General features: G+C 39.1%; 2 protein-coding genes across 4 annotated transcripts in view; one reads left to right on the plus strand and one right to left on the minus strand.

The window, feature by feature from the left end:
• eno1b (enolase 1b, (alpha)) overlaps positions 1–6,855 on the minus strand; it is a 7,190-nt gene extending 335 nt beyond the window's left edge. Inside the window, exons 1-11 of one of the 3 annotated variants that reach the window (XM_067505649.1) lie at positions 6,753–6,855; positions 6,091–6,192; positions 5,729–5,824; positions 4,859–4,917; positions 4,698–4,767; positions 3,945–4,078; positions 3,632–3,854; positions 2,344–2,541; positions 1,065–1,266; positions 693–801; positions 151–209 (exon numbers count right to left, since the gene is read on the minus strand). In XM_067505649.1, the coding sequence (XP_067361750.1) occupies positions 151–209; positions 693–801; positions 1,065–1,266; positions 2,344–2,541; positions 3,632–3,854; positions 3,945–4,078; positions 4,698–4,767; positions 4,859–4,917; positions 5,729–5,824; positions 6,091–6,175 (1,235 nt within the window). In that variant the 5' untranslated portion in view covers positions 6,176–6,192; positions 6,753–6,855. The other 2 variants (XM_067505652.1, XM_067505651.1) reach the window with 2 other exon arrangements.
• A 1,045-nt stretch (positions 6,856–7,900) lies between these two features.
• ppil1 (peptidylprolyl isomerase (cyclophilin)-like 1) lies at positions 7,901–12,710 on the plus strand. The gene is made up of 4 exons (XM_067505578.1): positions 7,901–8,098; positions 8,302–8,456; positions 11,970–12,038; positions 12,435–12,710. Exons 1-4 carry the CDS (start codon positions 8,043–8,045, stop codon positions 12,653–12,655), a joined length of 501 nt encoding a protein of 166 aa, XP_067361679.1. The 5' UTR covers positions 7,901–8,042; the 3' UTR covers positions 12,656–12,710.
• Positions 12,711–13,359: the final 649 nt, after the last annotated feature.

A 13,359-nucleotide genomic window follows, 5' to 3' on the forward strand; every position in this document is an offset into this window, starting at 1 on the left:
TTGCTTGTGTAATTAATTACATTATAATTTAATTAGAAAAACAAAGAAAAATTTATTTAACCAAACAATATCATATGTATAATACATACAACAAGTCTGGCCTAGTGGTGTTTTCTAAATAAAATAAGAAATAAAAGAAAAAGGACACACCTAAGAATCTGGTTATACTTGGCCAAACGCTCCGAGCGACAGGGGGCCCCGGTCTTGATCTGAAACATTTCACAAAATGGTTTAAGACAACTGTAAATAACACCAGCATTATTTGTCAGATCATTGTAATGCAAGAGATTTAATATTGCTTCTGCTACCATTTCTATTAGTTGGCTTTATTCACACTTATGAAAAAACTAATCAAACGTTATTATCTTTAACAGCCAAGATGTTAGATAAAAGTTAAAATTGCTTTTTCTTAGTTTCTTATAATCCTTCCTCTGTACACTATACACTTAGTTGCCATTTCAATTTAAATACTTAATTGAATGAAACATAGCCCTGCAATAAATTCAACTCTTTATGGGTTTTCTGTATGGAAGACAACAGCACAACAAAGCGTTAAACCATGAAATTGATTAAATAACTGTGTGCTGGAGAAAAGAGTAACTGCATTCTTGGGCAAAAAAAAAAATTCATTTTATTAAAAAATAAATAAATTAAAACCTTGAACGCTAATCCTTAATCTTTCCTGATTTTACCTGTCCGGTGCATAATCCAACCACCAAGTCAGCTATAAAGGTGTCCTCAGTTTCACCAGAGCGATGGCTGACCATCACACCCCAGCCATTCTCCTGCGCCATCTTACAGCTATAACAAGAAAATAAAATTTTTTATATTTTTGCTGGGATGTCATCAACTCCAATCAGATATTCCTTGAAAATCATATTAAGTTCAGACTGATTTCCATGTTCGTTATCTTGTGATAATAATCACAAAAATTACAGAGACCATTAAAACAAATTGGAGATGTACAGTAGGTGACAATTCAGAAGTCTGACACCAAGCTTGGTCCTCAGTGGGTAGATCTATAATTTAATTGCAGTTAATTCAAGTTTTTAATGTTGACTTACGCTCTCACAGATTCAGTAACTGTGCCAATCTGGTTGACTTTTAGCAGCAGACAGTTGCAGGTCTTTTCCTCCACAGCCTTGCTGATGCGACTGGGGTTGGTCACTGTCAGGTCATCCCCAACAACCTGGATGTCTGTGCTTCCAGTGAAGTTGGTCCAGGCCGCCCAGTCGTCCTGGTCAAAGGGATCCTCGATAGAAACCACTGTGAAGGGTAAATATGCAGATTTTCCTCAATGTACATGTAAACCAATCAGTGTGGCTTAAAGTGAAATCTTCATGGACACATTCAGCTGTGGTTCAAACAAATAATAAAATTAAAACTTAAAAATACCATGTATTAAAACTGAAGTTGCAAAAGCCTCATTTTACATAATCTCATTTTAAAGGCTCTCTTTTTATTAGTTATAAAAACATTTTATTTAAGGATACTCCAGTGGCCTTGAGGCACATACCAAAACTTCAAAATTACCAGCAGTGGAGGTTTGTTCCACTTTATTTCACACACTATTCCTATGTTTCCCGTCAGGAGGATGACAGATTGCATGAAACAAAAACAAAAAAACCAAACAAAAAACAAAAGAAAAGAAAACAAAAAAACAAAACAACCAAACCAAAAAAAAAAAAAAAAAAAAAAAAAAAAAATCAGATGGCAATCACAATGACATTGCTACAATTAAGTTCAGAGTATCCGTAAAATGGATGTTTGATGGACAGACTGAGCAATAATTCTGTGTAAAAATGTTAAATAAGTGTGGCTGACCTGGGGTCTTGTTTCGAAAATGTGTGAGGGTCTTACAGCATTGGCCATGTTTGGTAAGACTTCTTTTCTTGAAGTTGTTCAATTTCTAGATCTCAGATGTTAACGTTTATTTATTAGAGAAATACATCACCACAACTACAAAAATCAGACCCAAGTTGTCATAAACGACAATTATACTGGTATCTATGATAGTCAGTCCGTCACAGTCACAATGCATCCTTTTCAAAGTAGAGTCAGCCTATAAAAGTTCAATTTAGCACTGAAATGTCAAACTTACACCGCTATAACAAACCTGTGTGCAACAATATCCCACTGTCACTTTTTTAGGCTGTGAAAACTACATATCCTTTTTTGCCGGTACCACATAAACTAGCTATGTGACAACCACACACATTTGTCTGACCCGCTTTCAGTTACAGTTGCACAACTTGATATCCTCTCTTCATTAGCCTTCCAAGGCACTGTTCTGCTTTCTTCATACTGAAAAATGAATAAAAAGAGAAAGTCACTTAGGGATACCTGGATAATCCTTCACAAAGGTCTTGTAGAGATCTGCCAGCTCATCAGGAGTGATGTAGCGGCTCGGGTCGTCAGGAGACTTGAAGTCCAGGTCGTATTTTCCTTCCCTGTAGAATTCAGACGCTGCCACATCCATGCCAATAACAACCTCTTCTGTGTATCCTGCTTTGGCAATGGCTTCCTTTAGTAACTCCAGAGCTGCAGAGTTTGACCATAAACAAGGATCTATTACTTATAACGTCAATCTACAGAGATCAGAAATATAAAAAAGAAAAAACCTTCTACAGTATAATGCAAACCAATTTAACTAAAAGGTATCTTAGTGTAACTGTTGAAAACTGTGCTGAAATGTGTTTAATTCACCTTAATTCAACAATGGAGATTTGGTTGCAGTGTAAATATGAAAGAAAGTTCACATCATCAAGTATTTAGTATTACTATAGTAATACAGAAATAGTTTTCCCCCCATTCGCTAAAATGCATTGGCCCAAACTGAAGTCACATTAAGTGCTTTTACGTGGAATTAACAGGGGTAAAAAACAAAAAACAAAACAACTGTCTCGGGTAATCAGGGAATGGTGTATACACGCACTTAAACTTAGAAATACCCGAAATTCACTTATACATGCAGCAGAAACGTAGTTTGATTTCTCGTTGACCTCCGACTTATTTTGGAACCCTGGCACACTGCTATTGACTGTATAGTGAAAATTCTGCTTCTAACTTTTCCTGTGTGTGCGCGCGTTTGTGTTGCAGCAGAGGGAGAGAAAGGGAAAAAAGAAAGGAGGGGTGGTGTGTGTGTGTTGTGTGGGGGGGGTAAGGAAAGGAATTCATTTAGACTTCTACAAAGCACTTTGTGTTAAATTGTCTGTCAAATGTTCGGCAGATTGTGTTTTATAATTGAGGCAGCATCTCTCCTTCGATTCAGCTCTGTTTCTGTCTGTTGCTTTTAGTTACGTACATGTGCAGTTGGTGAAAGACAATCAGAAACCTGGTTAAGTGTACACATAGAAGTAAAATTAGCCTTCTACCATGGGAAACCAGGTTTCCCTAACCCCCTGCCCCAATTTCAGAAACCAGCTTTCCCAAGAAAGCCGACATCAGCTTGGTTATTTAAATGCATGTAAACACACTCAATGTCAAACTCTCAAACAGTCAGCAATACAGAAGTCGATATTCAGAAAACTGTAAATCATTTTCCACTGCTTTTGTGTTATGAAGGAAAAGTCAAACCTTTTTAATGCAGTTTCTCTCACAAAGTTAATACATCATTAGCCATGATGTTTACCTTCCTGGTTTTCCAGGATATTTGGAGCAAAGCCACCTTCATCGCCCACATTAGTTGCATCTTGTCCATATTTCTTCTTGATGACATTTTTAAGATTGTGGTAGACCTCGGCTCCAATCCGCATGGCTTCTTTGAAGGTGCTTGCACCAACAGGAAGGATCATGAACTCCTGCATGGCAAGTTTATTACCAGCATGAGAGCCACCATTGATGACATTGAAGGCCTGGTAGAGGGCAGAAATGATAGCTGTTTGCAACTGATAAACTACAAGGTGAAGTAATTAATGCATGTAGTTTAAAATACAGATCCTTACTGGCACTGGCAAGATAACATCAGCATTTCCTGCCAGGTCAGCAATATGACGATACAGGGGGACTCCTTTCTCTGCTGCACCAGCCTTGCAAACAGCCAAAGACACACCCAGGATAGCATTTGCTCCAAATTTGGCTGTTTGGAAAAAAGAAATGTCTAATTTATTTTAAGCCTCTTACGAGAAACATTTTAAAGAACAGTAGTCCAAGACTTGTAATGCTTCAACATCAGGTTTAATAATGGGAAAAATTATTTCTTCTGACTTGAAAGATTTCACAAATTATTTAAAGATGTTACACCTGGTGTCTATAATGTATTATTTCATTAGCTGACTTACCTCCTTTTGTGGTCTCCTGTATTATATTTAGAACAATTCCTTAACATGTTACACAAACAACCCTGTTTTTCAACATATGATGACAATAATCTGTATTAAACATTTTTTAAATTTATATGTCAACAATTTAGCTGAATTTAATCTATTGCATTTAAGGTGATTTTTAATTTAGTTCAGATCACTACTTTAAATTAATGGCTTTGCAGTAATTATGTTGCAGTGGATAATACAACCGTTAAAAATTCCCAGTATCTCAGACTGAAATTAAACTTGAAACTGCAGTAAAAAGTTTTTCTGACCCAGTTTCTCATAATTATAGCCTAGACAAAAACACAAACAAATTCAATGTCTAAATACAAGGCTAAACTTCACTTTAAATGGTTGCTTTGAAATAACAGTATCACTGCTATTACATACATTTGTTCTCTGTGCCATCCATGTCAATCATAATCTGGTCAATTGCCTCTTGTTCAACCACAGATACACCCTGAAAAGAAATTAAGATAAAATTATTAACATTACAAAAATAATGAAAACATTCATTACCACAAATTACTATGGGAGGGTAACTTCCTTACTTGGCCAATAAGTGCAGGTCCAATAGTTGAATTTATGTGTTCAACAGCCTGCGAGACTCCTGTGACACACATTAGTAATTTTTCTTATTCTGGGTAAATATTGCAAGACTAATATTAAACCATATCTAGAAGTGAAGTCATGGAAACTTGTTTCTTGCTACTTTAAGACTTCGATAACCTAAATGAAATCAATACAGTTATTGAAGAACACTTGGTATATTTGGCATCATACCAAAAGTGATCAAAAATGTCTTTTGAAAAAGCATTTAAGATTTTAAATGGCCGTGCTGAAACTTGATCTGAAAAGCCTACTTCATTTCACTTTCCATGACTCAACTCCCAAATGAATACAATCTTCACACATAAAAACCATAACTTTAGCAAACCATGCAAGTTCTAGTTAGTAAATATATACTTGTTGGCAAACAGACACATGCTGGAGTATAAATGTTTAATTTATCAAGTTTCACCCCCCCCCCCCCCCCCCCCCATTTCATTTACTCACATTGCAGCATTTCAACAGTTTTATTGAACATAAAATCAACCCAAATACAAATTAATATTTGAGAGAGCATACTTAACAATTTACCATGCACCCCATGTCTGCTGAACCCAATGTAATAAACTTGTACAGCAAATATTTATTCTCTCAAAGTTTTAAATAAAATTGACAGGCAATGAAAACTCACTAACCCTTTCAGATCTGTTATAGAAAAAGAGAGCAGAGGAGAGTAAAGATGACACACATGAAGATAAAACAGGAGTATAAAATACCTTTTGCCTTTTCTTTCTGCTTCAACATCTTTAGGAAATACCAGCACCACACCTAACAATTCACCACCTTACAGAAATGCAAAAGGTTGTACAAACCTTTCCCAAGATAGCGAGTCTTGTCATTGTCTCTGAGCTCCAAGGCTTCATAGATACCAGTAGATGCACCACTTGGTACCGCAGCCCGAAACAAGCCTGAGAAACATACATCAAAACATAAGGAAAACCTTAGAATCACTAGCCAACAGCGATGAAACACACAAAAAAGTGCTGATAAAAATGTCTCTCCAAAAAAAAAAACAAAAAAAAAAAACCCAACCACTTTGGATTTTAGGAATTTAGGTTAATGCAGTTAGAGGAATTTTGATGTTTGCACATGATCAAAACGTTTTTTTGTTCAAATAATCCATTATATTTAATGGTTGAGGTCATACTGATAGAAATCATGCACTGACCCCTACCTTTGTCAGTATAAAGGTCGACCTCTACAGTAGGGTTTCCACGAGAATCAAAGATCTCTCTGGCATGGATCTTGACAATGGACATGGTGCAGGACCTGAAGACTAATGTTTTAAGTTATTACTGTGATGTTTGGTTCGAGACAAAAAGAAATAACAAGGAATAATTTATGCAAATGTCAAATACGTTAATATGTATGGAGCACCTCCTTCCTTCTTGGAGCTCACTCCCAAAAATATCCTGACCCAGCTATAAGCTTAGGAGTGCTATGCAGGCATGCAACCACCCTAATTGGATAAGGCTCCCTCATCCCTCCCTAATCACATGGCAATTAGGGTGCTTAAATTGCGGCATCTGTCAATGCAAGGTTAAACTCGTTCATCATCTTGCCCCCACATTATTTAACTGGATTAAAAAAGGATTCAGAGAAATGCGTGACAGACAGATGTGTACAGCTTCTAAAACATCTACGCCACCCAAATTCCAAACACAGTGTAAACTGCATGTGTGGATGCCCATCAACAACTACCGCCAGCTAACTGAACGCAGAAGAGACGTTACACGTAAAGCAGGACGCTAGCAAGCCTACAGACTAGACCCAAAAAGAAAACAAGCAAGTCTAATGAATCTAAATTATTGAGACACAACCAACTGGTAATTCTACCTCGCTAATAACCGCAGTCAAAGTCGACGAATCCCCGCGCAGGAATGAAGAATCAAAGAAGAAGAATTTCTTCTTCTACTTATACTTTTTTCGCAGGCTCGACACATTGCGTTCATCACGTTGCCCCCACAGGTTTTCATGTGAACTACACCACAATCCTACTGTGCGTGAGAGGTGAGCAACATCAGTAGCGGAAGTATGGCACTGGGGATTTGCCAAATCTAGGAATTCAGCTAGTGGATTAATTAAAAGTGCAAAGGTATTTGCTCAGAGAACTACCAAAGTAGAAGCAATCTTTATATAGAATGGCCCATTTCATAAATACGCTATTGTATGTAATGAATGATGTATTGTGTGATGTGTTCATAGCTTTATTATTGGAGTTGGTAAAGATCTAGCTTTTTTAACTGCTTTAAGCTGTTTGATGATCATATGTTTTGAAACAAACAATTGTAGTTTGAATGACTTGCTGAGTGGTCACACCAGGAACTGGAATTTTTTATGTGTTTGAGAGGACTATTGGTTAGACAAAACAAGAACTGTTGCTCTTTGAATCCGCTCATATAACATACAGCTCACATAAAACATTTTTCATGTTTTTTATGACAGTTGCAAATCACAGTCACATTGGTGCTTTTACCTACAGGCTATTATTTTCAGTTTTAGTTGATCAGTTTGCTGTCCAGTTAGCCATATAGCCACCTATTAATTGTGATTATAGCTCTATAAATTATAACTTTTAAAATGTCTGCTAATGAACAATCTATAACAGTTTTGTTTTAGTTTCCAGGTACAGCAGACTGAAATATATTGTATGCACCTCTGTTGCAGGTGCAAATTTAAGTTTTGTACCTCATCTTCACATTGCACCATTAATAACCAGCAAGAATCCTGAATCATGTTATCACAATAACAATGAATACTAGAAAGCCATATTAATTTTGGTGTGGTTGCAACTGAATTATTATTATTATTATCATCATCATCGTCATCATCATCATCATCATCATCATCATTGGGTCCTCTTCGATGTTCTGACCCCGTTTCTCTGCTTCGCATTTGTTAAGCCAAAAAAAAAAAACAGTGAGCAGTTTGTGGAGCGCTAATGCCGTGTTTCCAGTAGAGGGCAGTCTAAGGGGCAGCCAATACTGACTGACTTGACCGGCGACCACAGAAGAAGAAAGTCATCCTGTGCCGTATTGAATTAGTGCGCTACGCTAATAAATCACTTAAGTTTTAATTTCAACACGTTTTTGTAGAAGCAACTGAAGGTTACTGTTTGAAGGGATAATGTCAGGGATACCTCCAGACACATGGCAGCCGCCCACAGTGGCTTTGGATACGACGTAAGTTTTTTATGATAACAATGCATGCTAAAACAGCTAGCTTAGCTAGCTCTCAGTAAAGTGAGCAGTTTTTTGCTTTTACCTTTGCCAAATCAAGAATTTATTTCGGAATTAGTTTAGAATTTAGAATTATCTGTCTTGGCACCATGCTGATGATGAAGTTCTATCAGGGGTCATTTTAGTATGAACGTTTTGTTTTGCAGGATGGGGACTGTAGTTGTGGAGCTGTACTGGAACCACGCACCAAGGACCTGCAAGAACTTTGCAGAGCTGGCCCGAAGAGGCTACTACAACAACACAAAGTTTCACCGGATAATCAAAGACTTCATGGTGCAGGGAGGAGATCCTACAGGGACAGGTGGGTTTATAACAAATATACACAATATAACCAAATTATGTGGATAGTTCATCATTCCCAATCTTCTTTTCCTTTTGGCTGTTCCCTTTCAGGGGTCGCCCCAGCGAATCATGTGCCTCCATCTAACTCTGTCCTCTGCATCCTCTTCACTCACACCAACTAACTTCATGTCCTCCCTCACTACATCCATAAATCTCCTCTTTGGTCTTCCTCTAGACCTCCTGCCTGGCAGCTCCAACCTCAGCATCCTTCTACCGATATATTCACAATGTCTTCTCTGAACATGTCCACACCACCTCAATCTGGCCTCTCTGACTTTATCTCCAAAACATCTAACTTGAGCTGTCCCTCTGATGTACTCATTCCTGATCCTGTCCATCCTCGTCACTCCCAAAGAGAACCTCAACATCTTAAGCTCTGCTATCTCCAGCTCTGCCTCCTGTCTTTTCTTCAGTGCCACTGTCTCTAAGCCGAACAACATCGCTGGTCTCACCACCGTCTTGAAGATCTTTCCTTTCATTCTTGCTGATATTCTTTTATCACACAACACACCTGACACTTTTCTCCACCCGTTCCAACCCGCCTGCAATCGCCTCTTCACCTCTTTTCCACACTCACCGTTGCTCTGAACCGTTGACCCTAAGTACTTAAAGTCCTGCACCTTCTTCACCTCTGCTCCCTGTAACCTCACTGTTCAACCTGGGTCCTTCTCATTGACACACATGTATTCTGTCTTTCTGCGGCTAAGCTTCATTCCTCTGTTTTCCAGAGCAGACCTCCACCTCTCTAGATTTTCCTCCACCTGCTCCCTGCTCTCACTACAAATCACAATGTCATCTGCAAACATCATAGTCCATGGAGATTCCTGTCTAACCTCATCTGTCAGCCTTTCTATCACCAGAGCAAACAAGAAGGGGCTCAGAGCCGATCCTTGATGCAGACCCACCTCCACCTTGTATTCCTCTGTCACACCTACAGCACACTTCACCACGGTCTTACAGCTCTCATACATGTCCTGCACCACTCTAACATACTTCTCTGCCGCTCCAGACTTCCTCATACAATACCACAGCTCCTCTCTCAGCACACTGTCATACGCTTTCTCTAAATCTACGAAGACACAATGCAACTCTGTTGTACTCTTTCTAGGCATGAAACCATATTGCTGCTCACAAATGCTCACCTCTGCCCTTAGCCAAGCTTCCACTACTCTTTCCCACAACTTCATTGTGTGGCTCATCAGCTTTATTCCTCTGTAATTGCCACAGCTCTGCACATCTCCCTTGTTCTTAAAAATTGGTACCAGTACACTTTTCCTCCAGTCCTCTGGCATCCTCTCACTCTCCAAGATCTTGTTAAACAAACTAGTCAGAAACTCTACTGCCACCTCTCCTAGACACTTCCAAACCTCCACAGGTATGTCATCGGGACCAACTGCCTTTCTGCTCTTCATCCTCTTCAACGCCCTCCTCACTTCACTCTTACTAATCTTTGCTACTTCCTGCTCCACACCAGTCACCTCTTCTACTCTTCGTTCCCTTTCATTTTCCTCGTTCATCAACTCTTCAAAGTACTCCTTCCATCTTCCCATCACACTCCTGGCACCTGTCAATACATTTCCATCCTTATCTTTAATCACCCTAACCTGCTGCACATCCTTCCCATCTCTATCTCTTTGTCTGGCCAACCTGTACAAATCCACCTCTCCCTCTTTAGTGTCCAACTTAGCATACAAGTCCTCATATGCTCTTTGTTTGGCCTTTGCCACCTCAACCTTACCTTACGCTGTATCTCCCTGTTCTCCTGTCTACTCTCTTCAGTCCTCTCAGTGTCCTACTTCTTCTTAGCTAACCTCCTACCCTGTATACACTCCTGAACTTCCTCGTTCCACCACCAAGTCTCCTTGTCTGCTTTCCTCTTTCCAGATGACACACCAAGTACCCTCCTACCTGTCTCCCTGATCAAATTAGCTGTAGTAGTCCAGTCATCTGGAAGCACCTCCAAACCACCCAGATTCTGCCTCAGCTCCTCCCTGAAAACTACACAACATTCTTCCTTTTTCAACTTCCACCACTTCCTCCTCTGCTCTGCCTTAGTCCTCTTCATCTTCCTCACCACCAGCATCATTTTACACACCACCATCCTGTGTTGTCTGGCTACACTCGCCCCTACCAATGCTTTACAGTCACTGATCTCTTTTCAGATTACAGCGTCTACACAAGATGTAGTCTACCTGAGTGCTTCTACCTCCGCTCTTGTACGTCACCCTATGTTCCTTCCTCTTCTGGAGGAAAGTGTTCACTACAGCCATTTCCATCCTCTTTGCAAAGTCAACCACCATCTGACCTTCTGCATTCCTGTCCTGAACACCAAACCTGCCCATAACAGTCTCATCACTTCTGTTCCCTTCACCTACATGCCCATTGAAATCTGCACCTATGACCACTCTCTAACTTCTGGGGATGCTCTGCATCACTTCATCTAACTCACTCCAGAATTTCTCCTTCTCTTCTAACTCGCATCCTACCTGTGGGGCATAACCACTCACAACATTGAACATCACCCCTTCAACTTCCAGCTTCAGACTCATCAACCTGTCTGATACTCTTTTCACCTCTAGAATATTCCTCACAAAATCCTCTTTCAGTATAACTCCTACTCCATTTCTCTTCCTATCTGACCCATGGTAGAACAACTTGAACCCTGCTCCTAAGCTTCTAGCCTTGCTACCTTTCCACCTGGTCTCTTGGACACACAGTATGTCCACCTTCCTTCTCTGCATCATGTCGATCAACTCCCTAGCCTTCCCTGTCATAGTACCAACATTCAAAGTCCCTACTGTCAGTCCTACATTCTTAGCTTTCCTCTTCTCTCTCTGCCTACGAACAAACCTTCCTCCTCTTCTTCTTCGTCTTCGACCAACAGTAGTCCAATTTCCACCGGTACCCTGTAGGTCAACAGCACCGGTGGCGGTCGTTGTTAACCTGGGCCCCGACCGATCCGGTATGGAAGTCTTTGTCACGGTTCGCATGTTTGATTTGGCATGTGTTTTACGTCGGATGCCCTTCCTGCCACAACCCTCTGCATTTATCCAGACTTGGGACTGGCACAAGAAGACACTGGCTTGTGCCCCCTTGCGGTTGCATTAGTTCATTATTCCCAATCATCAGTACTATACACTAGTACTAACATGCAATATTACTTTAGACAAGTGATCTTTCAAATTTGTGGCAACAACTTGAGAAATATTCTTTCTGGTCTAACAAGAAATGTGAAAAGATTTGCAAACAACTTGCGAACAGCCTGCACAAATCTTGATACAAACCTGTTGAACTCCAAATATCAGTCAACCTCATGCTGAACTTCAGGATGTTGTAGTATATACTTTTTAACTATTTTAACATTTTATCAACAAAGTAATTAGAGAAAATATTGGTAGGTTAGTTGACAATTAAAACAATTATTAGTTGTCTTGTTCAATTCTTGCGTTTTGTGATTTTGTTTTACCAATAGGTCGTGGTGGTGCCTCCATATACGGTAAAGAGTTTGAAGATGAACTGAACCCAGAACTGAAATTCACAGGTAATCGTAGCTGGATAAATCCACATTGAACATATTAAACAAATTAGCATGTGCATCAGTACTAAGTCCTAATGTTATTTTTTTGTATGAAGCTGTGTTAGTTTCACTAAGGTGCACATAATGAACCTATTCACATTGAAATATTATTTAATACTGTGACCTGACTCAGGATAAGCGGACGATAATGGATGGATGGATGGAATATTTATTAATGTGGATGTTATGTTACGATACAATGAATTAGTTGTGTTTTTGCTTTAAGTATTTTTTTATTTAAAAATGGACAGATATAACTTTGGATAGGCATAACTTTTAGTATAACTTTTGCTTTAAGTTTTACTATGAACATTATACTTGATAGTTAGAAACAGCTGTAATTGAATTTGTGTCTTTTAGGTGCTGGTATTCTGGCAATGGCCAATGCAGGACCAGACACCAATGGAAGCCAGTTCTTCCTAACTCTAGGACCCACCCAGTGGTTGGATGGCAAACACAGTATTTTTGGAAGAGTATACCAAGGGATGGGGGTGCTGAACCGAATTGGGATGGTGGAGACAAACAGCCAAGATCGTCCAGTTGACGACATAAAAATTATCAGAGCTAATGTACCCAATTAAGCAAAAGTTCTTTAATTTTTTTTTAAATAAATTTGTATTAAATTTGTAAATCTTGGGAATGTTTAATTTTTTGCAATAATACAACACAGCTAGCCAGTTGAAACTTGATTTAACTGGCTAACATCCACCTACTTATTAGTTGAAAACTTTAATTTTAAGAAATAAACATATTCACATCCACTTATCACTGGACACTAAAATGAAGATGTCACAGTACTGATTCAATAGCAGAACCTCAAGATGCTACCTGGAGGTTTTGATATTGAGTTGAACAGGGATCAGCATGGGCATCAGGACCAGTCTGTGAATATGCAGCCACGCACTCTGCAAGCTGCAATGCACTGTGTCCTGACATCTGTTGACCATTAGGTGGTGTTCATGTGACTAGTCGATGTAGTTTGTGCAGAGAGTTTACACAACCGATATTTACACAGCTCAGACACAGTTGCCGTGCTAAATAGACCTCTGTAGACTTAATTTATTCTAACATTTTCAGTACTTTATTTAGTATTATTAAGCATTATTAGAAATTTTTGTTGCAATGCCCCTTGTTGGTCACCTTCCAGATCAAAGTATTGCGTTTTGACAAAGTCCTGGTATTTTTTATTTTAAGTTTTTAAAATATATGCTCCTAGACCATTTTAATCACTATCACAGAACATGTGTACTAACTGAAAAGTTAGGTTTAATTTTAAGTTTGGATC

Source organism: Channa argus, chromosome 5, assembly GCF_033026475.1.
Source record: "Channa argus isolate prfri chromosome 5, Channa argus male v1.0, whole genome shotgun sequence".
Classification (NCBI taxonomy): domain Eukaryota; kingdom Metazoa; phylum Chordata; class Actinopteri; order Anabantiformes; family Channidae; genus Channa; species Channa argus.